The 23,021-nt window shown below is 44.3% G+C and overlaps 1 protein-coding gene and 1 long non-coding RNA gene across 2 annotated transcripts in view; one reads left to right on the top strand and one right to left on the bottom strand.

Annotated features, from left to right (window-relative positions):
• LOC129033058 (uncharacterized) overlaps positions 1-19,630 on the bottom strand; it is a 29,779-nt gene extending 10,149 nt beyond the window's left edge. The window contains exons 1-2 of the long non-coding RNA XR_008501517.2: positions 19,444-19,630; positions 16,946-18,085 (exon numbers count right to left, since the gene is read on the bottom strand). This is a non-coding gene — a long non-coding RNA (uncharacterized LOC129033058). The remainder of the gene's footprint in view (positions 1-16,945; positions 18,086-19,443) is intronic.
• Positions 19,631-21,025: 1,395 nt separating this feature from the next.
• On the top strand, positions 21,026-22,760 carry MAGEF1 (MAGE family member F1). The gene has a single exon (XM_054481039.2). It carries the CDS (start codon positions 21,300-21,302, stop codon positions 22,227-22,229), a length of 930 nt encoding a protein of 309 aa, XP_054337014.1. The 5' UTR covers positions 21,026-21,299; the 3' UTR covers positions 22,230-22,760.
• The last annotated feature ends 261 nt before the right edge of the window (positions 22,761-23,021 follow it).

Raw genomic sequence — 23,021 nt, 5'->3', positions numbered from 1 at the left:
CAAGGAGAATCTAAGAGATCACTGGAAAGCATAAATGAGGACTTGGGAAATATTTTAGTGGATAACTGGGCAGCGCTAACGTGTTGAGCATCTTTTGCGGGTATAGAAGAGTTTGGACCACAGCAGGGTGGGGAGTCTGGCTCCTCAAGAGGGAGGACCCCCAGGGCAGCTCAAGCAAGGGGATAAGGTTCAGTTGAGGAAAAAAGCACTTGCAGCCAGTGTCTAGGTTAAACGTTTCCACCTTTACTTTCTCCAAGACATGTCCCGGAAGGGCAGTTGGAAGGATGGCCTAGATCCCCAGAGCCAGCGTTGGGCTTGACCTGGCCAAACTCTGAGAGAAAGATCCTGGACCAAAAGTGTAGTGTGAAAAGGAAATGGCTGCTCAATCGCCATCTTTCTTTTTGTAGCCAGAACAAACCCTCAATAAACATGTTACCTTTGGTTTTTTAAAGTGGCAGTCCCGTTGGAAGCAAAGGACTTACAAGACAAGGTCCTTGACAGGAACAAGAGTCACCCCCACCAACACTCTTGCCAGAAATGAGCTGAAATTCTTGGAGAAGTCTCGGAGCCAAAATTCTCAGGGAGAAGTCCCAGAAGACTGCCCATCAGGCAAGGAAATGTAGGGAAAATGTAATGTGTAAAATGATGAGCTGGAGAACCATCCAACAAGCCTGCACTGAGCTATGTCTTAATGAGGCGAACTCCAAAGACGCTTTTCCTTTAATCTGGCATTTGAAACGAAACACTGCTAAGACGCCCCCACCTCACCCACCCCACCCTCATGCGTTGCCATGACTACTCAAGTTCTTAGACCATGAAAGAACAACCTCAGCATTTTCCTCTGCAACAAAAGAAAATTATTCCAGGTTTCTAGGTAAAGAACTCCAAGGAATGGGACCTGTTACTGGATAGCAGGTTCTTCAGAATTGCTAGGGATGAAATCTGAGCCTACAGGGACCAGAGCTTTCTGAAAAGCCAGTGGAAGGAAACTGAGGGTGACAGGGCCCCCACTCTCGCCCAAGCTCACACAGCCCATGCTCTGTCGCCATGGCTGGTTCCCTCCCCTCAGCTGGACCTCATTTGCTCCTGCAATGAAGCAAGTTAAAAGAAAACACATCCCCTGTCCATATGGGAAGGGGCAGGGGGTGGGAGAGGAGCAGGTCCCGGCTCAGTAGGTCCCAGGGTGGCAGCAAAAGGTGACTTTGCCTGCTCTCTAGTTTGGCGTGCTCTTGAGACAACCAAGGGAGGCCAACCTGTGGCATGGCTAGGAAGTCCCTCCAAGGCCCCCTTGAAAACCTGAGGTCCTGCTAATGAGGGCCAATCTAAGCTTTCTCCCAAATCCAGAAAGCAAAGCCGAGGAAGCAACAGCTGGACAGGCAACCTGCTCCCTCACGCTCCCTCCCCAGCCTGAGCTTCAAGTGGAAACCCAGACACTGCTCTCGATGTCTCCCTTTCCTTCATCCTCCACGTCCAATCCTTCATCGCCTTTTGAGACTACTTCCTAAACATTTCTCAAATCAGTCCACCTCTTTCTCCATCACCATTGTCTTGGTTCAGGCCTCACCATCTCTAGTCTGAAGTGTTCCTCCAGACCACGTCCACACTAGGACGAGAGTGGTCATTTCAGAACACAAATCTAATCAGGTCACCTCCTGCCAAAAACCCTTCAGTGGCTCCCATCGCCTTTGGGATAAATTTTCACATTCCTTAGAAAGACATGCAAGGCCTTTCATGATGGACGCCCCTATTCCTACTCACTCTACTCGAGACATAAAGAAAGCATTTCCCCAACTTATACATTCTTGCATACCTCTTGGCCTTCACAAATGGTTCTCCTCTTCTTAGAAAGGCCTTCCCTGACCCAGCATGCTGGATATCTTCTACTTACCATGCCAGATCCACTCTCCAGCCTGCTCTGTGCCCCAAAGTCTGCCCTGTATAGATCACATCAATCAGCTCCAGTGCCCTCTGGCTCCTGGTTGGGTTTGGCCAATGGGGACCACCAGCAAGAGTTTGGAAGACAGGAAAGAATGAGGTCAAGGCAATTGATTCCTTCCTTGTAAGTTTGCATCAGGCTGGCTGATTCCCTAGAGGGAAGGTGACCTGAATGACACGACTCTCCCTCTTTCCAGGGTACAGGCTGCCCCTCTCCCATGTCTTCTGGCCTAGGGGTGGAAACAGCTCTGCTGTCGCTGGCCCTGAGTTTCTGTACTATCTTGTGTTGTTCTCCCACACTCTGCCCAAACCTTTGCAAATAACCTCTTTGTGCATAAACCTTCCTCAAATCATCCTAACTTAAGGGGGCCTGTTCCCTTTTAGGACCCTGACTAATGCACTCATCCTTTGTCTTTGCCGAATCATAGCCATTCCTTGGGACTACACTCAGGCATCCCCTCCTCCAGGAAGTCTTCCCTATTCTCCCCAGGCTGGTTCAGCTGCCCGTCCCCATGGGTTCCCAGAGCTTCTGTATGCTCCTGTCACAGCTCTTCCCACATTATTGCAAAACCCAGTCATTTGTACTAAATCTGAGTCTGAAGAGGGTGACTGAAGTTGAGTATCTTTTCTGGGTCTGAGGGGAAGGTTTGGAATGGGATAGAGTGGGGAGTCTGGCTTCTGCTGAGGGATGGCCCCCCAAGTCACCCCCAGCAAGGGTATATGGTTTAGTTGAGGAAGAAAGCACCTGAGATCAGTGTGGGATGGGGACAATGCGTCGTTGCTCATCCCTGCACCCCAGAATCTGGCACAAAGTAGGCCTTCAGAAAACATTTGCTGAGTAAAGGAAAGAAAAAGTTGTAGCTCAGAGTGAGACCCTGCCAGAGACCCACGGGGAAAAAGTGCAGCATCCCTTTGTGGTTGTCAGTTGTAGGAGCTGGTGTTCCTCAGACCAGGACACAGGGGGTCAGTCAGATCACAGACCAAAGGGCCAGAGGAAAGGCTGTTATTTGAAGAAGACCCCCGCCGGGTGCGGTGGCTCACACCTGTAATCCCAGCACTTGGGAGGCCGAGGCAGGTGGATCATGAGGTCAGGAGATCGAGACCATCCTGGCTAACATGGTGAAACCCCGTCTCTACTAAAAATACAAAAAATTAGCCAGGTGTGGTGGTGGGCGCCTGTAGTCCCAGCTACTCGGGAGGCTGAGGCAGGAGAATGGCGTGAATCCGGGAGGCGGAGCTTGCAGTGAGCCGAGATCGCACCACTGCACTCCAGCCTGGGCGACAGAGCAAGACACTGTCTCAGAAAAAATAAAAAAGTAAAAAATAATAAAAATAATAAAATAAAGAAGACCCCCAACTCCAGGACATGAAAACCACGTCAGTGTGCATGGGGAGACAGCAAGGGAGATGTGCTGATCCGTTTCAACAGCTGGGCTTCCTGAGGAAAAGGAGTGAACAGCCTCCCTCAGCCTGCGGGGACACAGTGGAAGTGTTCCTCCTTGTCCTTGAGCTGAGAGCCCTGCAAACCCCAGCATCAACCCCAGGGAAACTCACATTAGTTTGCTGAAATCAATTATTAAAAGCCCAGGGGTTGTTCCAAAGGACCAAGCAGTACTCTCCCCGATACGTTACCAAATCATTCATTCATTTTTTCAGCAAAATTTATTGGGGATCTGCTCTTTGCAAAATTCTTCCCTTTTATTTATTCTGTTAAAATTCTATCCAAAAGGGAAAAGTCATTTTTTTCCTTCCAGTCAGTGTCCCCAGTGGACCCTGCAAGAAGCCTAGCAGGGGCCGGGCGGTGGCTCATGCCTGTAATCCCAGCACTTCCGGAGGCCAAGGCAGGCGGATCATCTGAGGTCAGGAGTTCAAGACCAGGCTGGCCAACATGGCGAAACCCCTTCTCTACTAAAAATACAAAAAATTAGCCGGATGTGGTGACGCGTGCCTATAATCCCAGCTACTTAGGAGGCTGAGGTAGGAGAATCGCTTGAACCCGGAAGGCAGAGGTTGCAGTGAGCCAAGATTGTGCCACTGCACTCCAGCCCAGGCAACAGAGCGAGATTCCATCAAAAAAAAAAAAAAAAAAAAAAAAAAAAAAAAAAAAAAAGAAGCCTAACAGGGGCAGAGGATGGGCTTCCAGGTAGAAAGGCCCTGCGGCACCTGGACAAATCATGGAAGATGGGGCAGACATGGTGGGTGGAAGGTGGAATAGTGAACTGGTATAGCAAGAGGGCTCTAGAGCTCTAGCTCCCCGCTTTTCTAGATATGTGGCCTTAGGCAAGTTACCTCATGTCTCTGTTACTCGGTTTCCTCCAGTGCAGAGTGGTGATCATAATAGGACCTAGCTCAAAGAGTTGCTGTGAAAATGAGATAAAATCAAATATTCTCCATGAGGTCACCTAGAGCAGTGGGTCCCAAACCCTATCAGACCCAGTGCTCCCGTTTTTACATCAAATATTTTGTAAGTCCACCTTGACTATTCCGAAATGAAATTTATAGATGATATAACCCATCTATGCACATATTTTTTAGAAAATCAGTATACCACCCTAACTATAAGATAATGAACAAAAAGGAAAATAACTTAGAATAAACAAATACACATTGTGATCTAGAAATGCTTGGGCATAACTACACTAGAAGAGATAATGTAGTCAAAGGATTGCACCTATTTGTAATAAATAAGTTTGAATGTAAGAGAGGTAAAATAATATTCACTGGAACATTATGGGTACTTCTTTATATTTGGTGTTCTGAAACAAGACTAAGTAAGTATTATACAGTCATACAGATATGTAGAATCATTACTCATCTATAAATGCAGATGAATAGAGGTGTGTTGTTTTGACAACTCAAATACTATGAACATATTATTGTTGGTATTGTGGTTTTCTGAAATGGTAAACAACTCCAGGGAAAGATAAAATACAGTGTTCTTTCCATTTATATGATGGTAGCATTCATTAAAAATTCAGTGCATATTAAAATTTTACCAAAGGGCCGGGCGCGGTGGCTCACACCTATAATCCCCGCACTTTGGGAGGCCCAGTCGGGCGGATCACTTAAGGTCAGGAGTTCAAGACCAGGCTGGCCAACATGGTGAAACAAAAATACAAAAAAATTAGCTGGGCATGGTGGCAGGCACATGTAATCCCAGCTACTAGGGAGGCTGAGGCAGGAGAATGGCTTGAACCCAGCAGGTGGAGGCTGAGGTGACCAGAGATCGTGCCACTGCACTCCAGCCTGGGCGACAGCGAGTCTCCGTCTCAAAAAATAAATAAATAAATAAATATACAAAATTGTACAAAAGTACTTTGTGTTTATATACAAATTAGAATTAGGTCTTCTAGGCTCAGACCAATATGAAGAGGTTTTCTACCTACGTGAACATCTGGTGGGGCATTCAAATGTCAGGAGACGTGCAGGAGACATCTTCATTGTACAAGACTGCCTTGCCTAGGGCAGGGAGTCTGGCTCCCCTCTGACTCCACCTCAGTAGTGCCCCCAACCAATGTAACAAACACCACACGTTTCTAAAGTGCCTCTAGGGGGCAGCACTATCCCCATTGACGATTAGTGGGCCAGAGTTCATGGGGTTATCCAATAGGTAGCCTACAGAGGAATGCAGGATGACAGGCTTACAATCTCCAGAAATGCAGAGCAGACAGTCAGCGTTAGGGAACTCTATCAGCACTTCACACTCTGACTCTGCTGTTTTGCTGTGTTCTGCTACGTTTTTGTTTGGTAGGGGCCATAGGGCAAGGCCATTCCCCAATGGACAGTGGATGAGATCTCTCCTGAAAAGAGTGAAGAAGAAATCAGCACCAAAACAGACAGAGCTGTCGCACAGACTTCCAAGTTAAAAAAAAAAAAAAAAAGTCTCTCCAAACTGATACATCCTTGTATTTTTCTTCCCTGGACGATTATTGGGAGCTCTTTGAAAAGAATATCATCAGCATTCTTTGCAAATAACCCTCAGTTTGCTCACCTCTTGCTCCACTGTGAACATCACAGAGTATTTCACAAGGTTGTAACATTTTGCCTCTCAACTGAATGTATCTAAAGAAAAGCCACTGTCTTTTGTGGATATAAAACTGCACTTCTCTAGCAAGACCGGTCAAGGCATTGGGGTGACGTAGTAAGCTAGTGTTTGCTCACCCCATTCCTTCTTGATGCAGCCTTAATGATCAACAAAACCTTACTTGAATCTGAGGCTTATTTACCACCAAAAGAAGCAATCATTTCTAATCATCCCAGGAAGAGACAGATCCTCAAACAGAACTCTGGGATTCAGATGGTGACACCAGACACAAGGGGAACTCTCATCTCCTTCTCAGCTTCATTCTTTATTTAGTGGGTCCATCTGAACTTTCAAGAGCACAGCTGTCCCAGCTTCTGCCCCGAGGCCAGGGCTGGTGCCATGGCACTGACCATGCGGAGGCAGCCCCCACACTGGTGAGGGCAGGCCCTGAGCCCTCACAATCAAGTCGTATCTTGTAAACAAGATTTTATAGGCTCATGTTACTCTGTTTATTTCTGTTGTTCTCCCCAACCAGTGGTAAAGGCTGGTCTGAGGAATCCAGCATGGTCTCAGCTACCCTGTGTGTGTTGAAGGGTGGGGATGATGGGTGAGAAATCTCAAGGGGAAATTCTAGTCACCCCTCTCCACATACAGACTCTCCCTTCATTGCTAAGCTTGCAGGAATTGGCTTTAATTCATTAGAAAAGGTGGCGACTTTTCCTCCGCAGGATCTGGTGGAGCCAGGGAGGCCCTAGTTTTAGATGAACCAGGCAAAACACCAGGAAGGGGTCTCAAGCCCATGGGCTAAGCCCCCTGGCAGGTTATCAGAATTTGACAATAGCGTGAAGGCTGACTTTGTAGCAAGGAACTGTGACGTTGGTGCCCAATTTGTAGGCTGTAGGGAGCACATTTGGTATCTATTTGCCAGGAGACAAAGCGGGTCCACTAATAGTTGATGGGGGTAAGTGTACCTTTGGGAGATAGTGGCTCCATCCACAGATAGAATGGATCCAGCAAAGTTGGGAACCAAGCAGGCTGGACGCATGTCACCTACTGTATTAGTCCATTTTCACCCTGATGATAAAGACATACCTGAGACTGGGTAATGTGTAAAGAAAAAGAGACTCACAGTTCCATATGGCTGGGGAGGCCTCACCATCATGGTGGAAGGTGAAAGGCACATCTTACCTGGTGGCAGGCAAGAGAGAATGAGGGCCAAACGGAAGAGGAAACCCCTTATAAAAGCATCAGATCTCATGAGACTGATTCACTGCCACGAGACCCGTACGGGGGAAACCTCTCCCATGATTCAATTATCTCCCACTGGGTCCCTCCCACAACACATGGGAATTATGGGAGCCACAATTCAAGTTGAGATTTGGGTGGGGACATAGCCAAACTATATCACCTACATACGTTTTTGAGGACAGAGAAGGAGCCAAGAGAAAAAGAGAACAAATACCCAAATAAACAAAATAGAAATAAAATCTAAAGGTGTTTTCTCAAGATTTATTTCTCATTATCTCCCACTCTCCTCAGGAGTCAAAGTCGGCATGGTCCCAGGAAGCCCCTAGAGGCAGGGGAAGCTGCATCAGGACGGGGACTAAAACAGCTCCATCTTAAAGAGAAACTGACATAATCTCCGAAAGCCCTGAGGAACGTGCTCTTACACAGACCTGAGTGTTGGGGCCGCTCACTTTAGCAAGCACAGCAGCAGCCTAAACATCACTGATACCTCCACCATCTGGCCTTCAGCTCCACAGAGCTGCTGCCCCAACTTGGGGCACACTTCGGGAGAGAACCAGAGGGAAAAACCTCTCAGTAGTAAATGTGGATCTCACAAAGCCTGTGCGTGCGAGCAATGGTTCTCAGCCCTGAGTGCACTTCAGAATCACCCGTGGAGTTTTTAAACACACCCATGCCTGGGCCCCACCACCAGAGGTTCTCATTTAATTAGTCTGGAGTAGGACCCAGGCATGGATATGTTTTCAAAGCTCCCCAGGTGATTCTAATGTACAGCCAGAGCCGAGAACCACCATGTTATACAATAGGAGAGGCCCTCAGGCTCTCACTCAGATCCCAGTTACTCTTAATTTATATATACTTCGAACAATCCTGTTGTCTGGTTTTCTAGCTGTTATAAGATTAAAAGCAGTACTTTTAGAAGGGGAGAGAAAGGCTGCTAATGAAAAGACACTAAAAGCAGCAAGACATAACACATGGAAGTCTGATCACAGTGTAAAGATAGAAAACCTATAAAAAGCAAGCACAGCATCCAACCACTCCCCACTCCAGCATATCCTATTTACAGTCAAGGCCTGAGGGCTCACTTGATGGGGAGGAGGGAGCAATGATGGCTGCAGTGTGAAGGGCAAGTGATAAATATTGACTGTCCATGATGTGAAAGGCGTGTGTAGACAGTTGCTACAAACGTTAGCTCATTTAATTCTCATTACAGCCCTATAAGTATTATTATCCCATTTTATAGGTGAAGATACCAAGACACAGGGAGGATCATTGGTTTGCTCAAAGTTGCACCAGCAGTGAGCTGCAAAGCTAGGATTTGAATGTCAAATGTCAATCCGTTTGATTCAAAAGCTCACACCTGTTAGAAAGTGCCACATCTGCCTGTTAAGCTGATATTTCTGCCTGTTAAGTTGATATTTCTAATGATGACCCAAAGTCTAGAGCTGCGTTACCTTCAGTGTCCAGCTGTTCAAGATGTTCACTTTAGGAATAGTTACACACACACACACACACACACACACACGCACACACACACAAACATATGCTTTTTAACAGTGATGAAAGAATTAAGTACCCATCCGGGAAATAAATAAATAAATAATACACGTTATTTCCCAGCTCATGCCATTTGTCAAAATGAATACCAGATGGATAAAGATGGAAATGAAATCATAAAGGTACTAGAAGAAAATATGAGTGAATATTTTATAATCTTAGGATGGGGAAGGACTTTCTAAACATGTCAACAAAAGCAGAAACCATAGAGGAAAAGATTAATAGATTTGACTACAAAAAAAATCAAAAACTTCTGTACATCAAAACCCACCATAAATTGAAAAAATATTCAGCCTCACTAACATTCAAAGGAAAGAAAATTAAAACGGCAATAAGAGACCTTTTTTGCTGATCAGATTGGCAATGATTAAAAAGAATTATCATACTGAAGAGTTGGCACGGGTGGGGGAATTTGCACTCACTCACGGTTGGAGGGGGTGTAAACTGGTATAAAGGCATTTTGGCAATATGTATGAAAAAAGCCTAAGAAGGCACATATCTTTGACCCAGAAATTCCATGTATAAAAATGGAAAGGACAGGATTGATTCACTATGCACACAAATGCATGTGTGCAAGGATTTTATTCACTGATGCACTGTTTGGAATATTGAAAAACCGGAAGCAACCCGAAAGTTTAACAAAAACAAATTAGTCAAATAAATTATGCTACACATAAAAAGCAATATTATATAGCTATCAAAAATGGTGCTGTATAGACAGACCAATGGAACAGACTAGGAAGCACAGAAACAGACCCAAGGAAATACGAGAATTTGGTCTTTGAAAAATATCAAATCAGTGAGACAAAGATAGATTTTTAAATAAATCGCATTTGGCTAATTGGAAAAAGATAGAAGCTGGATCAATATTTCTCACAGTACGCCAGGATAAATTTCAGCTGGACCAGAGATATAAATGTGGAAAATAAAACCATAAAATTGCCAGATTAATAATAGAACTCTTTTATAATCTTGGAGCAGTGAAGACCTTTCTAACTGATTCAAAAATCAAGAAGTCATGAAATAAAAGACTGAAAAATACATCTACAGAAAAATCTTAAAACTCCTGCATGGCAAAAACCCCATGAGCAAAGTAGAAAAATAAATGGTTAACTGAAAAAAATTACAACTCATTTCGCAAAAAGTTAGTCACTCTAATACATATTTGTTTCTATAAATCAAAACCAATATCCCAATAAAAAGGTACCCATTTTCAGAAAAAAAATACAAACGGCTTTTAAGCATATGAAAGAATGTTCAACCTCATCTATAATAACAGGAGAACAAATTATATAGGAGTTGCAATGATATACTCACTTTTTACCTATCAGATTTGCACATATCCAAAATATACTCACTTGCTAATGTTGTAGGGAAACAGATACCCTCATTCTTTGCTGGTAGGAGTGCAACATGGTACATCCTTATGAAGGGCAATTTGGTATTTTCTATTGATGTTACTGCTAATCTATTTTCCCCTTGATTCATCAGTCCTACTCTCAGAATTTTTCCTGCAAATATATTTGCACATAGACAGAAATGACATACGTACATATTATAGAATTATGTATAATAGCAGAATATCAGAAATATTTCAAATGTCCAATTATATGGGTTGGTTAGATATTATGATCCATCCATACCATGAAATACCAGGAAGCTCTCTCTATATACTGATATGAGAAGTCTCCACTATATGCCATTAAGTTTTTTTGGTTATATATTTTTTTGTTTCATTTTGTTTTGTTTTGTTTTTTGAGACAGTCTCGCTCTTGTCTCCCAGGCTGGAGTACAGTGATCCAGTCTTGGCTCACTGCAAGCTCCACCTCCCAGGTTCACACCATTCTCCTGTCTCAGCCTCCCAAGTAGCTGGGACTACAGGTGTCTGCCACCACGCCCAGCTAATTTTTTGTACTTTTAGTAGAGACGGGGTTTCACGGTGTTAGCCAGGATGGTCTCGATCTCCTGACCTCAGGATCTGGCCACCTCGGCCTCCCAAAGTGCTGGGATTACAGGCGTGAGCCACTGTGTCCGGCCTTGTTTTGTTTTTTTAAGGAAGGTGCCAGACGGGAGGGATGAACACGTGGACACGGAGGATTTTTAGGGCAGTGAAGATACTCTGTATGATTCTGTAGTTGTGGATATATGTCATGAAACATTTGTCCAAACTCACAGAATAAAAAACACCAAGAGTGAACCCTAATGTAAAATATGGTCTTTGGTGATAATGAAGCCAATGTAGGTTTATCAACTGTAACAAATGTATTAATTGTATATTAATTGTATATTAATCCCCCAGCAGTTGATACATTTGTTACAAAAGTTGACACTTTTTTACAATCAATACATTTAACAAATGTATTACAACTGATACATTTCTTCTTATTATTTATTATACATTTGTTAATACATTTAACAAATGTATTACATTTGTTACAAAAGTTGATACATTTGTTACAATTAATATATTTACCAAATATATTACAATTGGTACATTTATTACTGTTACAATTGATACTTTTTAACAAATGTATCAATTGTAACAAATGTATCAACTGGTGGGGGATGTTGATAAGTGAAGGAGGCTATGCATGTGTGCAGACAGGATACATATGGGAAATCTCTGAATCTTGCTCTCAATTTTTCTGTGAACCTAAAACTGCTAAAAAGTAATAGTCTCTACAAAAAACAAAAACAAAAAAAGTAAGGTGCCCAATAGCATATACAGTGTGTTATCTTCTGTGTGAGAAAGGATGGGGAATATATATTTGCATTTGCTTGTAACTAGGAAAAGCAGTGACCTATGGGAAGGGAAGGCAGAGAACCAAGTGAATGGGGATGTGTGGGAACGTATGCTTTTCAATGTTGTTTTGATTTTTGAACTGTGTAAAAGCATTATCTATTTTTAAAATAAAATTAATACATAATGGTACAGGTTCATTTGTGTTGACATAGAAAGACTTTCAAAATCAATTTAGTGCATAAAGTAGGTCACAATTATATGTAGAATAATCCCAATTTTAAAAAATATGTCATACTTATATGGTCCTACTCATCTATATTGGGAAACAGGAAAGACTAGCAAGATACAGTCTAAAATATTAATAGTGGTTATCTTTAGTTGGTGGGATTTAGGTATTTCATTTTAATTATTTTTCTTTTTATCTGTATTTTCTAATGTTAATAAAAATCATGTTTTATTTTTATAATTATGAAAATAAAGAGGAAAAAACTTACCTCAAACAAGTCCCAAGGAAAAATGAATAATCCAGGAAAGATATTTGCAACATGACAAAAAAATTTCATATCTTTACTATTTAAAGAATCTTGCAAAAAATAAGAAAAAGAAGAACGGTCCAGGAAAAACTCAAATAAACAACAGGATGAGTGTTAGACACTTACCCAACGTATTATTAGAAAGCAGTAAAATGATAATATTGAACTCTATTTAATGACAAGGATGGTCATTATCTATTAAGAAAAAGCAGGCTAGTATTGTTTTAGCAAAAATATATTTATACCAGACTTACAGACTTTACTCAATGTATCTATTTATGTATAGATATAAACACATGCAGAGAATTAAATCTGTGAGGATAGGCACTGAAAGGTATATAGATATGATTTCTGAATGGTAACATTTCAGGTGTTTAATTATTTTTTGCCTTAACTTACATTTTTCAGCAATAAAATGATTATTTGTATAAGAGAAAATATTTATAATATTGCTGTGTGAAAAATTTTGCCACAAATAAGTTCCTCACATTGTATTTAAGAATGAAAAACTGAAAACAAACTAAATCTGTAACAATAGGCATTAAAGGTGACATGGGGTCCATGGGCAACTTCAATCACAAATAATTACCTTATAGGAAAATATTAATTAGAGTGAAAGTTTCAAGGTATGTGAAGAAATATATGTTATGCATATACAAAGCCACAGTATACATGCAGTATACACAAAATGACTCCATTAAAAAAATAAAATTGTATGTGCTTAGAAAAATTGGAGGAGGACACGCACCAATGTATTTGTTTACTGTAGTTACCCCTGGGTGGTGGAATTATAGGTGTTTTTCTGTTTTTGTTTTTTTCTTTTTGATGGTCAAGATTTTATCAATTTTCTACAATCAATAGTATCTTCTAAAAATTAGAAAAAAAAGCACTAAGCTATCTTGTAATGGTTTAAAAACAAAGATGATTCAAGAAACAAATTATGAACTACATAAGAACTGGCTCCTCCAGAAAGACCCATATGAGTTAGGGATTTTGGCTAATTGAGGTGGGCTATCTCCATCTACTGATGACAAGCAGAAGTCAAGCACGGCCTTGGTCCTCAGCTGGGATGCTTATCCCCCTTTCCTCCTTCCCTTGAGTCTCTCTTGACCACAGGGTGTTGGCCACCACACTAGGTAAAACAAAACTGCCCACCAGTGTATGAAGGCTAGGTGCTGCAACAAGGCAGTGCTCCCCAAGAATCACTGGTGCAGCCACTCACCTTCCAGCAGGTAAGTCAACAGACCTGTTGGGCCAGAAGGTGGTTGGAGGGCAGCATCGTTGATGAAGAGGCCAGGGCACGAAGGTTCTCTGCAAGACTTGTTCCTGGCCCAGACCCTCCTTTCACTGCTTCTGCTACAGCCTCCTTGGCCATCTTAGTCTTACTGCTGAGTTTGTTAAAAGAAAGGAGCTGCCGGGCTTGGTGGCTCATGGCTCTAATCCCAGCACTTTGGGAGGCTGAGAATAGGCAGATCACCTGAGGTCAGGAGTTTGAGACCAGCCTGACCAACATGGCGAAACCTCGTCTCTACTAAAAATACAAAAATTAGCCAGGCATGGTGGCACGCACCTGTAGTCCCAGCTACTCGGGAGGCTGAAGCAGGAGAATCGCTTGAACCCAGGAGGTGGAGGTTGCAGTGAGCCGAGATGGTGCTATTGCACTCCAGTCTGGGCGACAAGAGTGAAACTCCATCTCCTAAAATAAAATAAAATAGAATAAAATAAAAGAGCAGCTACAAGGTGGGTGTCTCTTAGGCAGCCCCCTCCAAAAGTGCCAGGGCAAAGAGGTGAGCTCTGAGACCCAGGCAGGCCCCAGGCCCTTTATGTCTCTGGAGAGTTTATTGCAACAGCCTCCTAACTGGCCTCTTGCCCTCAATCCCTGCCCTGCCCAGCCTGTCTTGCAGGCCCCTGCCTCCCATCTTGAAATACAGCTATCGATTCTATTCCTGGGATCAAAACAGTTTGTGCAAAATCAGTGCTTCTCAGTCTTTACCACTGAAGCACACCAACAGTAGACAAAAGAAATGCCTTATGTTCCCCCCGGGTACTGCAGAGCCTGAAGCTCCTGCCAACACACCCAAACTCTCTTTGAAGTCTCCTGTTTTCTCTTAAAAATTCATGAGAATTTTGCATTCTACTCCATGATATATCTGAATTTCTTTTAATATGAAGATGTTTAAAATTATTCACCTCAAGGAAAACTGATGTTCCTGAAAGAAATACTGTGTTTGTCTGGAGGCTTCAAGTATCCTCCTTGGAGAATTATCTGCAGGATAAAATCCAAACTCCTGACAAGCAAGGCTCTTTAAAATTTGGCCTTCACAAACCCTTCTACTTTTCTCCTCCTCCACCTCGGCACACACTCCAGCGTCTGGGCCACCTGGACTCTTGTCATTTCCTGCTATGCCAGCTTCTTCCCAGTCCCTGTGTGTGTTTTTGCTTCCTTTGGGACCACACTCCCTGCCTGTTGACAACCCTATTCCTAAAGGCCTCAAGGGGGATCAAACACCACCTCTCACAGGAAACCTCTGATCGCCCAAGACAGATATGATGTGAGAAGTGCCATGAAAATAGCCTGTGTTTTGGAATCAGAATGCTGGTGTTCATCCTGTCTCCAACTCTTGACAGTGGAAACATTACCTAACTTCTCTTAGATTTCATTTGTAAAATGGGGAATAATTATGCTTCCCTCAAAGGGCTGTTCTAGGGATTAAATAAGGTTCAAGCAATTGTGCAGTGCCCAGCACATACTCCCTTCTACCCCTCCAAATTCCCACAACACTTTATTGATACCACTGATGTCAAGAGCAGACATTTACGTAGTCATTCTTTTTATGACAGCTTATTTCCCCTAACTAGATCAGTGGTTCCCAATGTCCCAAAAAGCTTCTTGTATTACCCCCATGGTCCCACAGCTTGAAAGATTTTGGTTATTAAATCAAACACATTTATGAAATAATAGTCTGCTTTTCTCAGTTCTTGATCCTAGTAAGCTTTCTGAACATTGAGAGCACTGCCAGCCTTTCCTCTCATACCTAACTCTAGGGACTTGGAGTTGGGAGCCACCCACCAAGACCATAAACGCCTTGAATCTGCAGCTCTGTCTCCACACTTCCCACAGCACCTTACTCAGCGCCTTGTGCTTAAAACACACTAGTAACTGCTTGTGGCATAAACAAGAAGTTTTACACACATGACAGGGGGAGAAGCCCTCTCCAAATGAGCTGGTTGGTGTGCAGAAAGGGGTCATTGTTACGGGAGGCAGAGCTGGAGGCGAGCCCTTCTCCCTCCATCCACCCGGGAGCAGCACCCCCAATTACACCAGCTGGCCTCCAACTTCTGTGTGTGAGCCGATTAAAAAGCACCCTCTCTTCAGTGTCTGGAAACTCCTGCAAGGAAAGTTTGCTGCCCAAAGTTGGCTTTTGACTAGAGTCTTAATAAGAGGCCTCAGCAGGCTGCGGTTAGAGAGACAATGTCACTTAGAGGAGCAGCTTGAAGCAGCAGTTAGGAGAAGAATTATTTTAATGAATACATTTCCTTTCAATTGTATGGGAATATCAAGATCCCATTAGAATGGGGAAGCAATTAGAACTAATAAAGATGAATGCACAGTGCTCTGTGCCTGCGGAATAACAAGCAGCCCACAAAGGGGCTCCGGAGAGGCCGCTCTAATCCAAGCAAACCGGCGGCCAGCAGAGGGGAAACGGCTCTGTTCAGCCGCTCAAAGCCCCCGCGTCCTGCACATTCTGATCACGGCCTGCGAATGGTGTGAGGTGGGCCTCGGAGGTGGGGGTTGGGCCCCCCGACGTTGCCCAGCCTCTTGGGGATTGAGATGAGCTGTTGGCAGCCCCTTGGCAACAGCCATTCAGAACAGGGCCCTGGCTCCTGGCCAGGCTCTCACCCGCCCCTTGCACTGGGCCTCATTGTGTCCAGGTGGCAAATGCCTTCTCGCCAACTCTCCTTCGAGGTTTAGAGAGGGGGTGGGACAGTAGAAGAGGGAGAAGGGGATGAATGAGTAGGGGGCCCTCTGCCCCCTGCCATTCCCCCTCCCCGCCAGCCAGGGTCTGCTCCTCCTCTGGGTTTGGTGTTATATTACAGACACTGGTGAGTCACTGGCAGCCAAACACAGAAGTACTGTTGCTTACACAATTACTCTTCAAACAGTAACAAACAATTTTCATTACCCAAGTCAGATCGAATCATCCGCCTGGCCATCCTGCCTCAATCCCAGCCCCACAGACGGGACCCAAAGCCTCACACTCTGCCCATTCTGCTCTGACAAAACCAGCTTCAATTTGTCCTGGCCTAGGGATAGGGACAAAGCTCTTCCTCTGATCCCTGTTTGGAGCCAGATCAGCTGCACGGCTGTCAAGACTGTCAGGAGAAATAGGGAAGACACAAGCACCCATGCAGCCTGGAGGCCATCAGATCTGGGGTGACATGTTACTGAGCACCTGTGTGAAGAAGGCATTCAAGAGTTTGGAGGACTCTATTGCCAAGTTTAGAAGGAATCCAGCAAGATAACCCTGGCTCTGCACCAAAGTATTCACTGGCCTCAAATGGAGTGTCAGTACTTGACATTTCTTTATTTAATCTTTTTTGGCCAGACAGTTTTTTCAACGAGGAATGTGTAAGCTATTCCGAAATGTCTGTCTAAGAGGCCAGTCACCCTCATTACTGGGATTTTTCCACCATGTTTCTTTTAGAAAAGGGTCTGTAACATTTTATATTTATTTCTTAATGGTGGAGCACTTTAAACGCATATTTACGTGTATAATCTTGATTGAACTTCAAAATAACTCTGTGAGGATGGGCAAAACAAGGGTTGTCGGGGCCTAAAGATGAGGAAAAGGTGGCTCAGAGAGGTTCAGCGTCCTGTGCAAGGTCACAGAATCGGCGAGTACTGACCTGGTTCAGCACTGTGTCCCAGGAAACCTCCTCCGCGTCTCCACAGAGTGCTGGGCATTCCAGGACAGCTCAGCTGCAATTCTGCTTTTCCAGTGGAACATCCTTCTCCCTTCCACGTATGAAACTGTACGAAGCACTGTGGGCTTTTGAAGACTCTAGTCTAGGCTAAGGATCCTCTCTCAAGAAGATTCCAACCCAATAGTCATTAAAGCATATGTTTCGTCATCTCCCAAACCAAAGACATATATCTTTCGTCCCTTTTAAAAGCTTAGGTAAGGAATGTGTTAAAAGTCTGCCTGTTGCCGGGAGCGGTGGCTCACGCCAGTAACCCCAGCACTTTGGGAGGCTGACGCAGGCAGATCACGAGGTCAGGAGGTCGTGACCATCCTGGCTAACCCGGTGAAACCCCATCTCTACTAAAAAAAAAAAAAATACAAAAAATTAGCTGGGCGTGGTGGTGGGCGCCTGTAGTCCCAGCTACTCAGGAGGCTGAGGCAGGAGAATGGCGTGAACCCGGGAGACGGAGCTTGCAGTGAGCCGAGATGCGTCACTGCACTACAGCCTGGGCGACAGAGCGAGACTCCGTCTCAAAAAAAAAAAAAAAAAAAAAAAATTCTGCATGCCCAGTTACATGGTGGACATAAAAAAAAAATGGGAAAAATTATTGTTTGCATTCCTTCCACTATAACATGGAAACATCTAGCGATTGGCAAGTGGTAATGCAGAGTCCATTCACCTTTCTTACTCCTTGCCTCCTCCCATACCTAAAGGGCTGTTCATTTTTTAAAATCCTTTTTTATTTTTATAAATTTTGAGGTATGATTCATACACTATAAAATGCATACCTGGCTGGGCATGGTGGCTCACGCCTGTAATCCCAGCATTTTGGGAGGCTGAGGCAGGCAGATCACTTGAGGTCAGGAGTTTGAGACCAGCTTGGCCAACAGGGTGAAACCCCGTCTCTACTAAAAATACAAAAATCAGCCAGGTGTGGTGGCAGGTGCCTGTAATCCCAGCTACTTGGGAGGCTGAGGCAAGAGAAGCACTTGAACCTGGGAGGCAAGGGTTGCAGTGGCAGGGGTTGCAGTGAGCTGAGATTGTGCCATTGCACCACTCCAGCCTGGGTAACAGAGTAACAGCCTGGGTAACAAAAAAAAAGAAAAGAAAAGAAATGCATAGCTATTAAGTGTACAGTTTGACAAGTTTTGACAAATGTATATCCAAATCAAGACACAGAACATTGCCATCACCACTGAAAGTTCCTGGATACCCCTTTCCAGTCAACACCACCCCAGGTCTCCACTGTCCTAATTTCTATCACCGTAGATTAGCTTATCCTGCCTTGAACATCAGATAAATGGAATCATATTATATGTATAATCTTTTGTATCTTTCTTCTGTCACTCAACATATCCGCCAGACTCATTCACATTGTGTCAGTAGTTTGTTCCTTCTCATGAGTAGTATCGTCATTTATTCAGTTCTTAAAATCCAGCCCTATTACTACAGATTTCTCCCTCAAAATTCTTTTCATTTAATATATCTTCTGCATGCTCCTTTCCATGCATATATCTCCCGCATATCTCCCTGGCAATCCTTGTAGTGAGGAAAATATGTAAGTGGACTATTTTATCTCTAGCACTGTCCTTTTAAGTATGGGTGGCTCTCTCTACCTTCAGGAAAAACAGATAACCAGGCAGTCTTGCTTCAGAGTTTACAGATCTGGGTTTTCATTTTTTGTCTAGCACTTAACAGACGGGTGGTTTGGGGCAGGTGACTTAACCTCTCTGTGACTGTTTTCCCATTTGTAAATGTGGATAATAATACCTTCTTAATGGGGATTTGTAAGGACTAAATTATATTGTACATAAAATGTTTGGCACAATGAAAACTAATAATAGCCTCGAGCTAGGCTATAATAAACATCCTCTCCTGCTTCATTCACATACTTCCAGTTTTTGTAAGTCATAGGATACAAATGAGTATATATTTTCAAAAGTTTTTAAAAGGAAGATTTCATATTTAGATTTAGAAAAGTCTGTCAGATATTTACTTAAAATAAGTAACTGTTATTTCCTAGGGAAAAAAGTAAAGCCTTCTGTCATTTATTCATTGGCAATTATATATCGAGTATTGACTATGAGAAGCTCTTCAAAAGAGTTAAAAACATAGCCCTACCTTTTAGGATGTTTGGTTTGGGGAGGGTAATAAGATAAGCACAACAAATTATAATACAAAGTATAGTAAATGATAATAATAATAATAATAATTAACATCTATGAATGTAGTGGTTAAGAGCACGGTCTCTGGAGTCATACTATATGGGTTCACATCCCAGCTGTGTGATGTTGGGCAAGTTACTTAACCTCCTTGTGTGTAACCTCACCTGGAAAATGGGGCTAATAATACCACTACCTAGCAGGGCTACAGTATCAGAAAAAAGTGGCCCAGGGTGTTCGAGAATCCTATGCAAGGTCACAGAATGGGTGAGTACTGACCTGGTTCAGTGCTTTGTCCCAGGACACCTCCTCCGCATCTCCACAGAGTGCTAGGCATTCCAGGACAGTTCATCTTGCAATTCTAATATTGTATATTGCATATAAAAATATGCAATAATTAACAGCTAACATTTATTGAATATCAGTATGTACCAAGCACTGTGTTAAATGCTTATGTGCATTACTTCACATAATCTCCACAATGCTGCTACTACTATTATACTCATTTTACTGATAAGGTAACAGAAGGGCAGAAGTTTAGGTAACTTGCCCAAGATTACATAGCTAGTAAGTAGCAAAATGTGTCACAGAAAAGATACAATCATCTATAAAATGGGGATGATGGTATTAGTACCTACATTAGTGAGAATCCGATGAATAAATATTTGAAAAGTGATTAGAATGGAGCCTGGCACCTAATAAAGTCTGTATATGTGGATGTTAACAAATTGCTAAAGTGATTCAGAGATGACAGTAAATAACTTCTATGCGTGGTGACTAAGGAAGGCTTGGGAAGGTGATATTTAAACTGGGCCCTGAATAGTGGACAGGATTTGGAGAAATGGAGGTGATAGAGAGGGCATTTCTGACAGGGAAGGAAGGGAGGGAGAGAGGGAGGGAGGAAGGAAGGAAGAGAGGGAGGGAGGAAGGAAGGAAGAGAGGGAGAAAGGAAGGGAGGCAGGAAGGGAAGGAGGGAAGGGAGGGAGGAAGGAAGAAGAGGAAGAAGGAAGGAAGGAGGGAAGGAAAGAAGGAAGGAAGGAGCAAGAAGTGGAAGAAAGCTCAGTGTGTAAAAAGAGAAAAAGAAAAATACATGGGAGTAGTCAAATTTGACTTGTGCAAAAAAAAAAAAAAAAAAAAAAAAACTTCCCCTTTCTTCCAACCAGTCCCTATTGCTGCTGTACTTCCTCAGTATTTTCCTCTTATCCCCATGGAATCTGCTGTCTTTACTCCCTCATCATAATGATCCACTGAATATTTATTGAGTTCCTGTGTCAGGCACTGCTCTAGGCACCGAGGATACACCCCAGTAAACAGGCCAGGTCCCAGTTCCTAGTTTGCACTATAATAATCCTCCAAACTGGATTCTAGCTTTTAGCTGGCCGAACTCCAATCTATCTTCCACAATACCGCCAGAACACGGACACAGATCTGGTCTGGACACTCACTTGCTTAAATCCCGCTGCAGTATTTTCTCTTTACGTCCAGAATAAATTTCAATCTCCCTAGCATCCTTTACTAATTGGCTCGCACAGTCTTACCTCGCAGCCTTCACCGTGCACTCTGCACTAGAGCCACGGTAAAACACTGAAAATCCGAGATATACACACTTACAAATAGGCACTTGCAGAAAGAACGTGAGTGGCACTCCATCCCTATTTCATCCCTTGTACACTGAAACATTCCCCAGTCTGCATACCTTGGATGGGAGAGTCCTGGTTACATTCCCCCGCCCCCGACTTTTCAAGCCCAAAACCCGGCACAGGGTGCACCCTCCGTCCCCACCCTCCAGGGCACTTCCACTTATAGCAGCCTGGGCACACCCCTAACCCAGAGGGACCGGAAAAGGAGGGGCTTCGAGCGGCACTAGGGTCGCCATCCTGGCTGAGGTGGCCGGAAGTGGCCCCTCGCGCGGGCGCGGACTGAGGCTGCGCGCTGCAGGTTCCGGCTGCTGGCGGCGTTGCGGCCGCAGGTTTGACTCCCGTGCGGTGCCGCCTAGCAGCCACAAAGCTCCCGCTGCCATTGCTCCTTGTACTCCCGCCGCCACAGCCGCTGTCCAACCCCTCCCCCGGGGCTTGCGCGGCGGCTCCCACACCCCTCGGCCCGTGTACGCGCTCTGCACCTGCCTGCCCGAAAACATGTTGCAGACACCAGAGAGCAGGGGGCTCCCGGTCCCGCAGGCCGAGGGGCAGAAGGATGGCGGCCATGATGGTGAGACCCGGGCCCCTACCGCCTCGCAGGAGCGCCCTAAGGAGGAGCTTGGCGCTGGAAGGGAGGAGGGGGCTGCGGAGCCCGCCCTCGCCCGGAAAGGCGCGAGGGCCTTGGCGGCCAAAGCTTTGGCAAGGCGCAGGGCCTACCGCCGTCTGAATCGGACGGTGGCGGAGTTGGTGCAGTTCCTCCTGGTGAAAGACAAGAAGAAGAGTCCCATCACACGCTCGGAGATGGTGAAATACGTTATTGGAGACTTGAAGACTCTGTTCCCGGACATCATCGCAAGGGCCGCAGAGCATCTGCGGTATGTCTTTGGTTTTGAGCTGAAACAGTTTGACCGCAAGCACCACACTTACATCCTGATCAACAAACTAAAACCTCTGGAGGAGGAGGAGGAGGAGGAGGAGGATCTGGGAGGAGATGGCCCCAGATTGGGTCTGTTAATGATGATCCTGGGCCTTATCTATATGAGAGGTAATAGCGCCAGGGAGGCCCAGGTCTGGGAGATGCTGCGTCGGTTGGGGGTGCAACCCTCAAAGTATCATTTCCTCTTTGGGTATCCGAAGAGGCTTATTATGGAAGATTTTGTGCAGCAGCGATATCTCAGTTACAGGCGGGTGCCTCACACCAATCCACCGGAATATGAATTCTCTTGGGGTCCCCGAAGCAACCTGGAAATCAGCAAGATGAAAGTCCTGGGGTTCGTGGCCAAGCTGCATAAGAAGGAACCCCAGCACTGGCCAGTGCAGTACCGTGAGGCCCTAGCAGACGAGGCCGACAGGGCCAGAGCCAAGGCCAGAGCTGAAGCCAGTATGAGGGCCAGGGCCAGTGCTAGGGCCGGCATCCACCTCTGGTGAGGGTTGATGAAAAGTTGGCCAGTGGGTCCCCGTGAGGACGAGCTACTGTCCTGAGTCATAAGTAATATAGGTGGGGCGAGGGTCTTATTTCTGTAGAAATCGTGTGACTTTAAGGATTTAGATTTTGTATCTTATGCTTTGTTACATTTAATAATTACTGTTAAAATGCTGTTTGTAAATGAGATTGGTTTAGTTTTTCCTGTAGGATTTTGTTGTAGAGTTTTGCTGGTTTTGTAAAATGGATTGAAGAACTTTGTATTTATACTGTGATTTTGAACAGATTATGCAACATTGGAAGGAAGGCTGTACTTTGATGGTTTGAAGGAACTCAGCAGTATGATGATCTGGTTCCAGGGGAAAAAAATAGCTGATTGGTGTCTAGCCCCCCAACACTTTTGTCTGTTGTGTATAAAAGAAGAAAGACTGGCATGTACCTCCATTTGCTTAGCTATTTGAGTATCTAGAGAAAAATTAAAATGCAATGAGTTAGCAGTATACCCTGGTACACTTAATAAATTAAATATTTGTGGAGCGTCTTGTTTTCTGTGATGCACTGTGTAGGCACTTGGGGATAGAATACTACACAAGATAAAGGTCCTACTCTTTTTCAGAATTGAAGAGTAAGTAAATAAACAAGAAATTAGCAGTGCAATGAGTTGAAGTCTACAAAGGGATACTTAACCCAGCTGGGATGATTGAGTGAGGTTTGCTGTAATCCCAGCACTTTGGGAGGCCGAGGCGGACTGATCACCAGAGTCAGGAGTTCAAGACCAGCCTGGCCAACATGGTGAA

Source organism: Pongo pygmaeus, chromosome 2, assembly GCF_028885625.2.
Source record: "Pongo pygmaeus isolate AG05252 chromosome 2, NHGRI_mPonPyg2-v2.0_pri, whole genome shotgun sequence".
Classification (NCBI taxonomy): domain Eukaryota; kingdom Metazoa; phylum Chordata; class Mammalia; order Primates; family Hominidae; genus Pongo; species Pongo pygmaeus.
Note: the sequence above shows the minus strand (reverse complement) of the source record. Positions and strands in the feature narration are given on the sequence as shown.